At 38.4% G+C, this 13,145-nt stretch overlaps 2 protein-coding genes across 3 annotated transcripts; one reads left to right on the top strand and one right to left on the bottom strand.

Annotated features, from left to right (window-relative positions):
• Positions 1 to 1,854: 1,854 nt before the first annotated feature.
• Positions 1,855 to 8,689, top strand: LOC120731941 (signaling threshold-regulating transmembrane adapter 1-like). 2 transcript variants are annotated; one of them, XM_040029361.1, is made up of 6 exons: positions 1,855 to 2,038; positions 4,099 to 4,215; positions 4,566 to 4,599; positions 4,693 to 4,754; positions 4,840 to 4,931; positions 5,731 to 8,689. In XM_040029361.1, the coding sequence occupies exons 1-6, from the start codon at positions 2,008 to 2,010 to the stop codon at positions 5,977 to 5,979; spliced, it is 585 nt and encodes a 194-aa protein (XP_039885295.1). In that variant the 5' UTR covers positions 1,855 to 2,007; the 3' UTR covers positions 5,980 to 8,689. The 2 variants fall into 2 exon arrangements, 1 of the variants encoding a protein (XP_039885295.1); XR_005695445.1 differs by lacking the exon at positions 1,855 to 2,038 and adding an exon at positions 2,046 to 2,756.
• A 2,222-nt stretch (positions 8,690 to 10,911) lies between these two features.
• On the bottom strand, positions 10,912 to 12,436 carry rh50 (Rh50-like protein). Its single transcript, XM_040029313.1, has one exon. The coding sequence runs from the start codon at positions 12,434 to 12,436 to the stop codon at positions 11,000 to 11,002; it is 1,437 nt and encodes a 478-aa protein (XP_039885247.1). The 3' UTR covers positions 10,912 to 10,999.
• Between the last annotated feature and the right edge of the window lie 709 nt (positions 12,437 to 13,145).

Genomic DNA, 13,145 nt, shown 5'->3' on the forward strand with positions numbered 1-13,145 from the left:
ACATGCAGCGTGATGAGCAGCGCTTCAGTTAGTCCATTTAATTAACAGTGTAACAGCTCTTTCTGCGCCATTCCTTTTAACAAATTATGAAAAGATCTCACATTTTGGATTTGCCTGGTTGAGCAGATCCATGACTTTAAATATCTGCTTGAGTGCAGTGGTATAAAGGTGGACATGCTTTAACCTATAGCCCACACTCCTTGCAGAAGAATAACTCACCCAGTGTTGTGTGGGATAGCTAAGACAGCCTAAATGTCTTGAGCCACCCTTTACTGAATTTTCATCCATGTCAGATGTCAGCACCAGTAACTTTTGAATCAATGTTTAAACCAAAAATAACTCAGATGCCCAAAAAGATGATTGGAACAATCCTTCCCACATCTGGTTTAATTTAATATTCAAAATGTGACACTTTATACACAGAAGAAGACAAACAAATGACTGCACCGCTGTCTGCGTGTTCAACCCACGCTTCCTTCAGTAAATGGACCGTGAGAGTCTTATCATTTGCTCCTCTCATCCTGAACTAGCGTTCAGCCTGCTGACACAGATGGGGCTGATCAGCAGGCTGCCAGCTCCTGCACGTTTGTATGCAGAAGATTTAGGAGCTGCAGTTCAGCACTATAAATGAATCCTGAAGAATGATTGCTGAACCGGGTGAAATTAATTCCCAGAATGTATGCAAATATTCGTCTTACGTCTGACAGTGATTTGAACAAACTGTTTGAGATGCTCCCATACAGGTTATGAATATTTGGTTGTGTTTCTAAACGGCGATCATTGTCTGCCAAATATGAATCTTTGTAGCGGTCATCAGATGAAGATAAATCCAGGAGATTTAAAGGCTTACAGAAGCCAAATACCAACAGATTTATCTGGATGATATGAGAATAAGATGCTAAGAGAGCTAAAAACTCATATTTTACCCCCAAAGTGACCAAAACTAGGATGTGACTTAAAAAACTGGGCCTCTGGTTTGTAAACACATCCATTAACACCTCCTTGCTGCTCTAATTCCTGTTGTCTGATGTTGCAGCTATGAAATATGAACCACTAATTTAAGGTGTGTGTTGCCAAGTAAAGAGGTCAGCATGAAAAAGTTAAATCAGTGAACACCACCATGTGCTGAATGTGTCAGACTGTTACCAGAATAATTGGTTAACCTCACTTTCTGTCATGGCCACTGGCATATTTTTGACCCAGCAGCTCACGACTGACTTTAAAGATATATAAAGATATCTGCAGGATTACAACAAAGATACTATTTATTTTGGTTTATGACTTGATCCATTACTTTGACAGGATGCTTCCAAGTTCCATCACTGACATCTGTTACCTCATATGTCTAAATTTCCTAGTCGTTTGCACTTATTAAACACTTTTATTGACTTTTTTAACTTAAAGGTCGTAGTTAGCATTTTTATTTTTTTAATCTCATTTTATTATTATTTATTTTTCATATACAAATCACTGCTTTTCATGGATTCTTTTATCTCTATGCATACATGTGTAAAAATCATAACTACTAGAGTTTGTGCTGTAGTAGTTACAAATATTTGTCTCCACGGAGAGAATTTGCTCTCATTCTTAATATGTTGTCACATAGTATCCAGATGTTGTGTGAAATAATTAAAGGATTATATTTAGTGCCTCAAAGATAATTAAATGTCTTTTTCAGGATATTTAAAGTAAAAAGGATATATCCCCTTAAATCAAAAGTGTTCATGTCGTATTCCTTAACACTGAAAGGGCAGGTCTTCAGCCTTGGTACCTGATCTGTCTTGTAGTCTAAAAAAAGTTTGTGGTTTTCTGCAAAAGCACACATCCTGTAACAGTCCTTTAAGAAAAAAAAGCAAACACGCTGGTGTCGCATCATACTGCGTGAGCACAAACATGCAGCGAGTTCTGTAGAACTGCTTGTCAAAGACAGAGTACAGGTGTAAAAGATTTAGTAGACGTTTGTTTTCAGAGTATAGTTTGGATTGTCCTTGGTTAAACTTCACTGCCATGGCAGAAAATTGCAGCTCCACTCAGCAAGGTAAGTCTTGAATGAAGATACAAACATCGTTAGATTTTACAGTAATGTAAGCCAAGAGTTTTCCTTAGAGTTAGATCAGGTTTTACATTATTTATAAATAAAGATGGTTAGTGTTAGTGCTTATGATGCTTCTTATGCTGCTTTTATATTGAACTAAGCTTTACTGGTTTGACTTTAGAGGGAGTAAAAAAGGTTAAAGGCTGATTTTCATATCAGATTGCATTTTGATTAGCAGCTTTTGTGGGACTTCCCCATCTTTTCTGTTATTGCTCTAATAGAAGTTTAACAGAATCTCAGTACTTTCTAGTTGGAATTTTAAAGTTTTGAAAAAAAAAGTGCTGAAAAATAAACTGTATGCTGTCTGGCACAATGTGAAAAAGGTCATTCCAGGAATTAAACTACACTGGGCACACCAATAAGCTTATAAAGAGATGTAATTAATATAGCGCAGAACTGTTCAGCTTGTTGGTTCCCCAGCAGTTGCAGTTTCTCATGTGGCACCTTGGGAAAACTAACCGCCCACCCCTGCCTGAGATGCTGCCGGAGAGAGAAACATATCCAAAATTAGAGTCAGTAGGACTTCAGCCAAGGGGGCAGGAGCTGGATGATAAAAATGTTTCCAACTTTGTTTTTAAATCAGTGAATAGTGCTTTAAATAACTGATCACAGCAACCAAAAACAAACAAAGAAAATCCCCCAAAACTGAGCTTACTAAAAGGTAAGTTTCTTTTATACACAGCTTCTCCCACGCCTTCACAGCTGACATGTGAAGTGTCTGTTGTGTACAGACTCACAGCATTCTGATTAAACAGACAGTGATAAACGCTCAGAGGCATCAGCAGTTTAATTAGGACGGTGCAGTTTGCCCAAAGGCAAAAAGCAATACTGTGTAAGATTGTAGAATGTGTCTCATTTTAATGAGGTGATACATTACCAAAGCTAAATTATTTATTTAGATTTGTAACAGAGATCCTATACACCAGATATTACTCAGGCAGAATGTGGACGCATTTCCACCACTGCAGAGTCCAAACACGTTAAAGTGCTCCTTCGTTCACGGTGAAGATGAGCAAAATTCAGCTGAAAGTTATACGAGATATTGCACACCACAGCTACACAGTTAAGAGTTACAGTTACAGTCAGGCTTTTTATGTGATTCAGTGGCAAACCAAAAACCAACAGTGTGTCGACTGAATGTTTTAACTCACTAGAGATCGATGAGGCTTCAGGAACATGTTAAACATAGTATATCAAAAAGCACTGCAAATGGTTTCTGGGGTAGGAAATGCGCCCAAGATGCTTTTGCTCAGTCTGTATTCCTGCAGCAAACATTGCACACATCACACATCCATGCATGCAGGTTTCTCAGCAAAACCACATTTTCTGCTGCTCAGTGCTGGTGTAGATGTATTGCTCAAGGACTCTGATGCCGTGCATGTTTTCACATTTTGCTTTATTGCCAATTTCCTTCAGCATTGTTTGAACAATCCACTTTCAAGCATGTACCTCTAGTTCTGCATTTTTTAAAGAGATATATGAAAAAATCATTTTTATTTTGTTTATTCATATTTTAAAAACTTTACATGATGCATGGATGGATATTCTTCATTAATATTGTTATTATCAGTAGTAGTCACTTATTTAATATCTGTTTAAAATGTGAACTAAAGAGGAAAAAAAGGCGTCCCAAATTGCTAAAATTAGCTTTCTGTGTTGCGTGGTGCAGTGATGAAGCACAGCACTCACTTTGTGAGTAGGGTATTTCTGTGTGAAGCTAAGTCATTTTCTCACAGTGCTTCCATTTCTTCCCACAATTCATACACATTGCATTAAGTTGGTTGTGAGCTCTACAATGAGCACATGTGTAAATGGTAGGCAGTGGATGGATGGACAGAAAATTAAAGACACAGCTATGTAAAAAAAACTGCCTTTTGATTTTTTAAAAACATACATAGCAGTTTTCTGTCTTCATGTATGAGATTAACTATGAGGTCAGTGAGTGTTGCTCAAACATAGTTTATTAATTTAAAGTGACTCATATTTGTTTTTCTTTTTTCTAGCTTCACAGTTGGGTTTTTTATCTAAGGAATTACAAGCGACCTTAGGGGTTCTCATTGCAGCGCTGATCATCTCACTGGCATGGAATATTTTTTGTTGTATATCAAAATTTGGCTCAGGTAATGACATTATTTACTCTATCCTCACTCAAAAAAAAAGATTCTTCACCCACAGTAAACATGACACTATAGTTTGAGTAAAATGCAACTGAAATATATTATCAAAGAGTTATTTATTCTAATACTCAATTATTTTAAAAAAAAAAAGTGCTTGTATAAACTGAATGCATATCAATCAAATACATTTGATTTGACCAGATTTAATTAAATGTAACATTTTTACATTTTACCTGTAACAAAAATACATCAGAAATCCAAATGCAAGTTAAAGTCAGCATTTTATGGGAATTAACACAAAACCCCCTGAAAACAATCCAGTTGTGAATATATTCATCTTTATCTTGTATTAGGAAAATGGAGATGTCCACTGAGAAGACGGCAAAGGTGTGTAGTGTGTTTTTTTTTTGTTAACAAATTACAGTAAAACAGATCTGCATGTGAAGAACTCCGTTTTCCTTTCTGTGTTCCCAATTTTAGTCAGAGCTTGAGGCAGATGGAAGAAAATCCTATTTATGGAAACTTAAGCTACCTGCAAACAAGTAGGTGCAAGCGGTCGTGCGTCTGGCTGTGCACATGCTTTAGTACACTTGTATCAGATTACAGCGTGATGTTATTTCTCCACAGGCGTAACTTTGTTAACAGAAGACAATCCCCCTCACTCATCACTCAGCTCTTCAAATGGGAAGTATCAGCGGAGAGTCAGATCAGACTTACAGGTAGATTCTTTGAAACTCTTTGGAAGGTTTGAGATCGTTTATTCTGGCTTCACTTTGGGCTCTCTGTCTGTTCATACAGGTTATTAAACCTTCATGACAATATCTCTCCAGACAAAGTAAAATACAGCTGTATGATATTAGATCAGGTAATAGTAGGAACATGAAAAGTGGTCCTCTAGCATAGGTCAGTCTAGACCTACTAACCCATGGGTGTCAAACATAAGGCCTGGGATCCAGAATTGGCCCAGAAAAGACTCCAAACTGGCCGCCTGGCCCAATGTGAAGAAGGGCATAGCTTTAGTATTTTTAATTGTTATTTAATTTTTAACTCTCAGTTTTATACCTTTTCATGCCAATAAAGGCTTCTCCAGTGCCAGTGATAATAAACCAATTAAACCAAAGTAATTAAATAATAGCTAAATGATTAAACGATGAAAAAAATATTATTATTTTAAAATATCTACTAAGGAAATTTCTGTTGTTGTTTTTTTTACAGTGGGTCCACAGCAAAACCAAAGAAAATATAAAAAATGAGGAAAAGCACATATGTATTTCTTACAATTTAAAAGCATAGAGTTGCACTCACAGATTTCTTTCATCTACTAAAGCAGCATTTCTTTATCACGTAAGAAAATTGAGATGTACTGTTGAAATTACACTTCTTTTTCTTATATTAAAATATCGCAAGCATTAAATTTAGTTAGTTAAAAGTCTTTTCACAGACAGAAAGGACAGTTTTACTAGTTCATTGCATTGAAGTCATGTTCATGTTTACATTATTTTTTGTTTCTTCTTCCAGTCCAAAAACCACGACTGCTATGCCAACCTGACCTTAAAGGGCCCCAGGCTGCAGGCTGGTCACAGCTGTCCACAGATACAGTACTCAGATGTAATGCAGTTAGGGGAGCCACCGGAGTCAGAGAAGGAGGATGACGGTAACACGGACGCCCTCTCCACCGTGTCTGATCTGTATGCTTCCGTGCAAACTCAGCGAACAAAAACCATTGACTCTGCAGACAATGAGGAAGGCTATGCCAACCATCTCTGAGACGTGCACAGCTGCTGATGCTGAGATGACTCAAATGGCTGTTTTTTTTTTTCAGGCCCGATCTGTCACCACAGGATGTCAGTGTTTATTATTATATGAAAAATGGAAACGCGTCTGTGCAGTTGTGAAGTAGAGAAGTGCTGCACTTCTCTGATTCATTGGCTCTCAAACTAGTTAACTAGCTAACAAGAGGACGGGACCCACAATTTCAAACAATTATTAATAATAAACAGGATCCGAGTGGATTTTTACTTAAATAAAGCTCAGAGTAATAGCATTCACAAACTCTTTTTGCGTTTGTTAAATTAAAAAGAAAAGAAAATTCATGTTCTTTTAACTCCCCGACAGTTTGAGAATTACTGCTCTGCCTGAATGTGAAAGTTTTAACATAAAATGTGTATTTTATGTAACATTTCAATGACATTTTTTGGTGGACTTGTTTTTTGATGGTGCATTTGAAAGCTAATTAAGTACAACATCTCTATTTTAGTTTTTTTGTTTTTACAAAATGACACAGTAATTAATTTTGTAATATTTGCTCTAATAAAATAAATGATTATCTAAGAGTGTTCCAGACAAGCTTTTGTATGCTTAACAATATATTCCACTTATAATAAGTGAGTAAGTAGTTTTTTGACACTTGCTTTTCAAGTCATAGCACATTTAATATTGTGTAATAAATCCCTTTTCTTCTCTTTGCTTTTAACTTGGTAAGAATTCTTTTAACACAACTTTCTTCTGCTGTGTCAATGTTTAACCCTGTGAAATGAATGGGTCACTGAAAAGACCTAAAGCAGTATAAAAACAACAACAACACAGAAATAAAATGCAAAAGAAATGTTACTTTGTGTAAACCAAGAATTAATATCAGTTACCATCACTTAATTTCTTTAAACTCCTTTGGTTGCGACATTAGGCTTCTTGGATTAAAGGTCACTTAGGTCTGTACTTTGCATTTATCAGAGAGCCTTATTTAAGCCAGTGGTAGCATTTACCCTTTGAACAATCAATGTTTGAGATAAGAGTTTCTAAGAACTAATGGTAATTGCAGTACAGTTGAAAAATTATCATCCATAAGAGTGAGCCTCACGGCTTCCATTTATTTTAAGTAGGTGCTGCTCATCAAATGTAGTGTTTTCACTGACCATCAGCTAGTGGGGCTACCTCTATAAAAACAAATGCTATGAAAATGTGCTCGTCTGGAACATTCAGGTTTGTGATAACATAATCTTCCCAGGAGTGGACATCCCATCAAATTCACATTGCGGTCAGACTGTGCAAGCTTCAGAGAAACTGCATGTCAGACTCTACAGGTAAAAGCTTCCTGTTTATAAAAACAATGCAGCAGCCACGTTGCTTAGCTTTGCAAAGCTGCATCTGAACAAACCACAAGACTTGTGGAACAATGTTAGATACTTAATGCATAGCGCCACATTTGGAGAAACCCAAACACAGCATGTCAACACTAAATCCTCACATTAACTTCTCACAGTGTGCAAAGTCAAACTGTGTGGAGTGCAAGTAGTGGACCCAGGTGCAGACAAACCAACGCATGGAAACCAACTTAATAGGAACAAAAAGTGAGCCGTTTAATTAGGCTGATAAAAAGGTACAAAAACAAAAAGCAGATACACACTGGAGAGAAACTAACTAGAACTGTACTGGGAGAAAGTAAATGCTAAACACAAAAGACAAAGAACAAAACCTGAACACGGAAAACTCGGAAAACCCTGGAGGCATGGAAACATGTCGAGAACAACAGAAGACCAGACAAAGACTGAACGAGAAAACACAAACTAAATACACACAGGAGGATAATGAAGGAATGGGGAACAGGTGGGAACATAGCTGGGACAAATCAGACCTAATGAGACAAGGGGAAGAAAAACTAGACACACTGCGCATAGGACAAGGACTTTCACAATAAAACAGGAAACAGCATGGAATGCAGACATGACAACACAAACTTGCTAACATAAAACATGCAAACATGAAACAAAGGGTGAGGGAAACTTAAATACAGGGGTAGTAAACACAAGGGGAATCTAATAAACAAATGAACTTAGCTGAGCTAGTCAACTTCAAAATAAACTAAAACTTAAAATGCTTGGTCAAAAGACCCAGGAACGTGACATAACTGTCACCACATTGGTGATAGTGGTGATGATTTTGACTTGTTTTTTCAGCCAGTCGACTATGAACTCTTCTGTATACCAAGGTATTCTTGAGTCAAAGGTGAGATCATGGACAGTTGATCCCAAGAATATCAACAAATCTAGGCGGGGATAAGTATCAGGGATGATTCGTGACAAGGGGACGATTTGAGGATAGCAGCAAGTGTGAAAAGGAATGTTTACAAGATGCTAGTGAGACCTGCTATAATGTACTTTTTGGACACAGGAGCACTGACAAAAAGATATGAAGCAGAGCTGGAGGTGAAGGTGTTAAGATTTCAGTTGGGATTGACCAGAATGGCCAGTGAGTACATCAAAGGGACAACTAAGGTTGAGCGACTTGGAGGCAAAGATGCAGAGGCAAGACTGAAAAGAGATTAATAGATATAGCAAAGGATGATATAGCAAACATGCAGAGGATTGCCCAAAGATGCCCTACCATTAATTACTGCTTCATTCTGAAATATGATCAATCTATCTCTAATAATCTGCTATGTACCACAGGCCTTCAAGCTGGCAATAGTTAAACCATTACTTAAAAAGTCATCTCTTGACCCAGCTGTCTTAGCTAATTAAAGGCCAATCTCCAACCTTCTTTCATCTCAAAAACTCTTGAAAGAGTAGTTGTTAAACAGCTAGCAGATCATCTGCAGAAAAATGGCTTATTGAGAGAGTTTCAGTCGGATTTCAGAGCTCATCACAGCACAGAAACAGCTTTAGTGAAGGTTGCAAATGAATGAATGGCCTCTGACAGTCCTTGTCCTGTTAAACGTCAGTGCAGCATTTGATACTGTTGACCATACTATCCTATTAGAGTGATTAGAGCATGCTGTAGGTATTACAGGTACTGCAGTGGTGTGGTTTGAATCATATCTATCTTATGGACTCCAATTTGTTCATGGAAATTGAGAGTCCTCTTCTCACACCAACGTTAATTATGGAGTTCCACAGGGTTCAGTGCTGGTACCAATTCTATTTACATTATACACGCTTCCCTTAGGCAGAATCATCAGAAGGCATAGCTTTTTCACTGGTATGCAGATGACACCCAACTTTATGTCCATACAGCCAGATAAACTACAGGAATGTCTTAAAGACATAAAGACCTGGATGGCATTACCTTGACCCCAAAAAACACTGTGAGGAATCTTGGAGTCATTTTTGACCAGGATATGTTTTTCAATGCACACCTGCTGGAGGTAGAGGAGCCGCTGCGGGAAGGGCTGCTCCAGCAGGGAGCGGTAGAGGAGGCGCTCCAGCCGGAGGTGGATGAGGTGCGAGGGGGTCCGTGCCTGCTGGGTGAGGAGCCGCTGCATGAGGGGCTGCTCCAGCAGGGAGCGGTAGAGGAGCCACTCCAACTTGAGAGGGTGGCCGACTGCCAGACCAGCATCGCTGGCCTCCGGAACAGCGTTGCCATCACCGCTGGAGACTTGGGCAACCTCCGCAAGAGACACTGCCCTTTTTCCATAAAGAAGGTGATCCACTCAACATAAAAGCATGCACCAGCATTGTGTGCTTGATAAAAATCAGAGCACATAGCAACTTTTGAGAACAGTTGATGATTAGATAGAGAATTGTGTCAAACCTATCAGTTCATAAAAGATTGGTGATGTATTTAACCTTTGTAACAGTGGCATACCCATTCATACAAGTAATCAAAGCAGGACATGGAAACTCACTTTACCTTTATATTATGATCTTCTCGTAGAGCCAAGTTTAAAGTGCTTGTTCACATCCTCAGTTATCTTGTCTTATCTTGAATGAGATGATACCTTATATGCAGCAGATATATTATTTCACATTGGTCACTTCCAACTTAGGCCCATGATGCCCAGATAAAAAGTTGCGGAACAGCGTGACAAAACTTGCATATAAACCATGCATGTATATTAAGAAGTCCCAGATGTCAAAAGTCCAGCTGATAACATAAACTCATATATTCTTTATGCTTTTATAGAGGCTATTTCACTTGTCCAGACAATAGTTTTTCAAAGTAGAGATGATTTTTTAAATATCACAAAACATGTGAAACACATGAAATTTGAAAATATTTGTAAAACGATGAAGTAGCACTAGATGGTGATGTTAAAAATGCTGAATGACATATGTTACCTTGATGATAATGATGATGATGAATTTCCATTAAAGGAGATTATGTTTTCATATAAGCTAATTTGTTCGGTGAATTCTGGAAACAGCATGTAATGCAGACATGACAACACAAACTGCGTTGTTGCTTGTTGTCATTGACTGAACCATGGGCCATACTTTGGTCTGGTGATTGTAAAGCACAGTGAGATTGTTATATAGACAGGACTTTTGTATCCTTGAGGCAATCTAGAGTTAAATCTGACACCGTAAAACTATGTCAGATTTTAGTACAGATTCCACTATCATGGTCGTGTTATGAAAATGTCATGTTTAGGCTTCTATTTTATTCCTGTCGTATTTGTAACACTTCAGTGAGTTAATAAATTATTTTATATCTATTTCTAAAGGGACGATGTGTGTCAAATATGCCCTGGCTTATTGTTGATATGTCTTCACACATTAATTCTAAATTTAAAAAAAAATTAAATGTTTAAATTAAAATGGCAGATTTCATTTTGACAAATGATTTATTTAAGCATATACCTTTTGCAAGAAATTGGATTCCACACATTTTTAAATAACAATAATGATAAAATGAACCATGTTTTATTAAACTGTTTATTTTAAATACATTATATTGCAAAAAAGTTCATATTTCAGCCTGTTACTTTTCCATTGCTTTTTTGTATGCAAAATGCTAAGTGAGATTTATGGAAACAGTTCAGTACAAGTTAAAAAATATAAGGTACACGAGCTCAGACTTTGGTGTCCATGGGATTCACTTTCCCTTTTTCCTCATAGGTTAAGGGGGCTTCTACACTGGAAAAGTCAGATGGCAACTCAAAGAAAAGCTCATCATTGAAGCAGTTCTTATCAGATGGAGATGCCAAGGAGGGAAACTTCATGACCAGCCCAGTGAGCAGACCACCAACTGTAGAGGCTCCGATGGTGGTAAAGACAGCCGCAACCTGGTACAGCGCTTGCTCCCGTGCAGTGCGTCCCAAGCCCGGCTTCAGTCCAGGAATCACCTTCTGCAGTTCTAGCAGCTGTGGATCTCCTTCGGGTGGAGCACGGTGGGAAAAGATCTGGTACATGCTGGGCCCGTAGGTTTCCTCAGTGGCGAGAAGGATGGCGCAGATCCCTGCTGTGGCCGATATGATGCCAGTCAGTCCGTGCAGGTTGTGAATACCACACTGGTCTTGGATCCTCATGCGATAAGCCATAAAGGGGGTCAGGTACTTGTAACCAAAGAAACAGGCAGTACAGCCCATGACGCCCAGTGCATACGCAGCTACAGGTGAAATCATCATGTCCACAGAAGCTCCAACTGTCACACCGCCTGCTAGAGTCACATTTTGGATATCAGCCATCGTGAGCTTGCCTCTCTTATTGAATAGTGCAGAGAGTGCAAAGGCAGTGATAGTGGATGAGGAGAGACCTATGAAGGTGTGGAGTATTGCTCTGTGCTGATCATCGCCTTTAAATGTAAGCGCAGAGTTGAATGAAGGCCAGAATACCCAGAGGAACAGGGTTCCCATTACAGACAGGATATCTGAATGATAACTAGTGATCTCTTTAGCATGTCCATCATTCAAACTTGGCCGATAGAGCATAAATGTCACTCCTAGACCAAAATAGCAGGCAAATATGTGGATAAGAATAGTGCCGCCTGCATCATTGATCCTAATGTATTTGAGTACAGCCCACTCTGTCACAGCAAATATAGGAATCTCAAGAGAAGCCATGACCAATAGCTGAACAGGACTGGTCTTCCCAAGCACAGCCCCGAAGGAGATGAGCACCACAGCACAGGCAAACTCTGCATTCACCAGGTTGATCACCCCCAGGTGAATTTTCCCATCATAGTAAAACTGGAAGAACCCTTGCATCAGGATTGCCCACTGGATTGCAAATGTAGCTGTGAGAAAGTTGAAGACCATCCCGCCAAAGCCGTAGAATCTGAAAAAAGCCAGCAGGCAACCGAAGCCTATGAAGATCATCACTTGCACATCAGCAAAGTAGGGGTAGTCGCGATAGAGGGAGTTCTCCATGGGGCTGGTCTCATTGTTTTGCAGCTTTGCGTTGGTATCGTCATCATAAGTGACAAAGACAGCATAAAGAGCTATGATGATCAACTCAAACACTAACACAAACACTGGCAGGCTCACTTTCAAACTCACTGAGTCCTTCATGTTGATGCTCAGTATCCAGACTGCGACTCCTCTTGCTACAGCAACACCCCTTTTGTACTTTTCTCTTTTTTTTTAAAAGATCAGATAAGAGCAGATAAAGGCATTGGTTAAAGAGAGTGAACACATGCAATGCAGTTATTTAATAGTGGATTGTTATTTAACAACTCGAGAGAACAACGTACTTTAATCCCTCACTGCTCACAACTGAGCTTATCTCTCCCCCTGTGGTTTTCCGTAACAAGTTCTGATTGGTATTAAATGTCTTTATTTTAAACTAATCATGTGGAAAAAAGAAAAAGATATTAAAATCAAGTTAAGTATCACAATTTCATTTTTTTGTTATTAATTTTGATGGCAGGAACATTGTGGTTTATAGATTAAAATGACAAATGTACATGACCCGATGGCAAAAGTGATGAATTTAAAGTTTTAGGATATCGAATAGTTAATAATGCAAATAATCTTTACAGGCAATCCAGTGTAGCTAAATGCATAGAAGCCAATGTACAGCTTGTAATGAATTAAGGGCCTGTGCTGTTGATCTATGGTGGAAAAAACATCTTTCTGCTATTGCTGCTATTGATGAATTTTAGATGAGTGTTTTAATTTCAGCAATGGATAATAATGAGCATCATTAATTAGAGTTAGGAGGCACAGTGTGGCTGGCACTTTTTAAATATAGATACAATTCAAATAGTTTTACATGACA

The sequence above is a fragment of the Simochromis diagramma genome, unplaced genomic scaffold (assembly GCF_900408965.1).
Source record: "Simochromis diagramma unplaced genomic scaffold, fSimDia1.1 OVJJ01000483.1, whole genome shotgun sequence".
Taxonomy (NCBI): domain Eukaryota; kingdom Metazoa; phylum Chordata; class Actinopteri; order Cichliformes; family Cichlidae; genus Simochromis; species Simochromis diagramma.

What these genes read in the sequence shown, in the direction of transcription:
- LOC120731941 (XM_040029361.1), top strand. Translation starts at nt 2,008, where the DNA reads ATGGCAGAAAATTGCAGCTCCACTCAGCAAG. An exon ending in TTGCAGCTCCACTCAGCAAG is followed by an intron (nt 2,039 to 4,098) that starts GTAAGTCTTGAA and finishes TCTTTTTTCTAG; the next exon opens with CTTCACAGTTGGGTTTTTTA. An exon ending in GAGTCAGATCAGACTTACAG is followed by an intron (nt 4,932 to 5,730) that starts GTAGATTCTTTG and finishes TTCTTCTTCCAG; the next exon opens with TCCAAAAACCACGACTGCTA.
- rh50 (XM_040029313.1), bottom strand. Translation starts at nt 12,436, where the DNA reads ATGAAGGACTCAGTGAGTTTGAAAGTGAGCCTGCCAGTGTTTGTGTTA.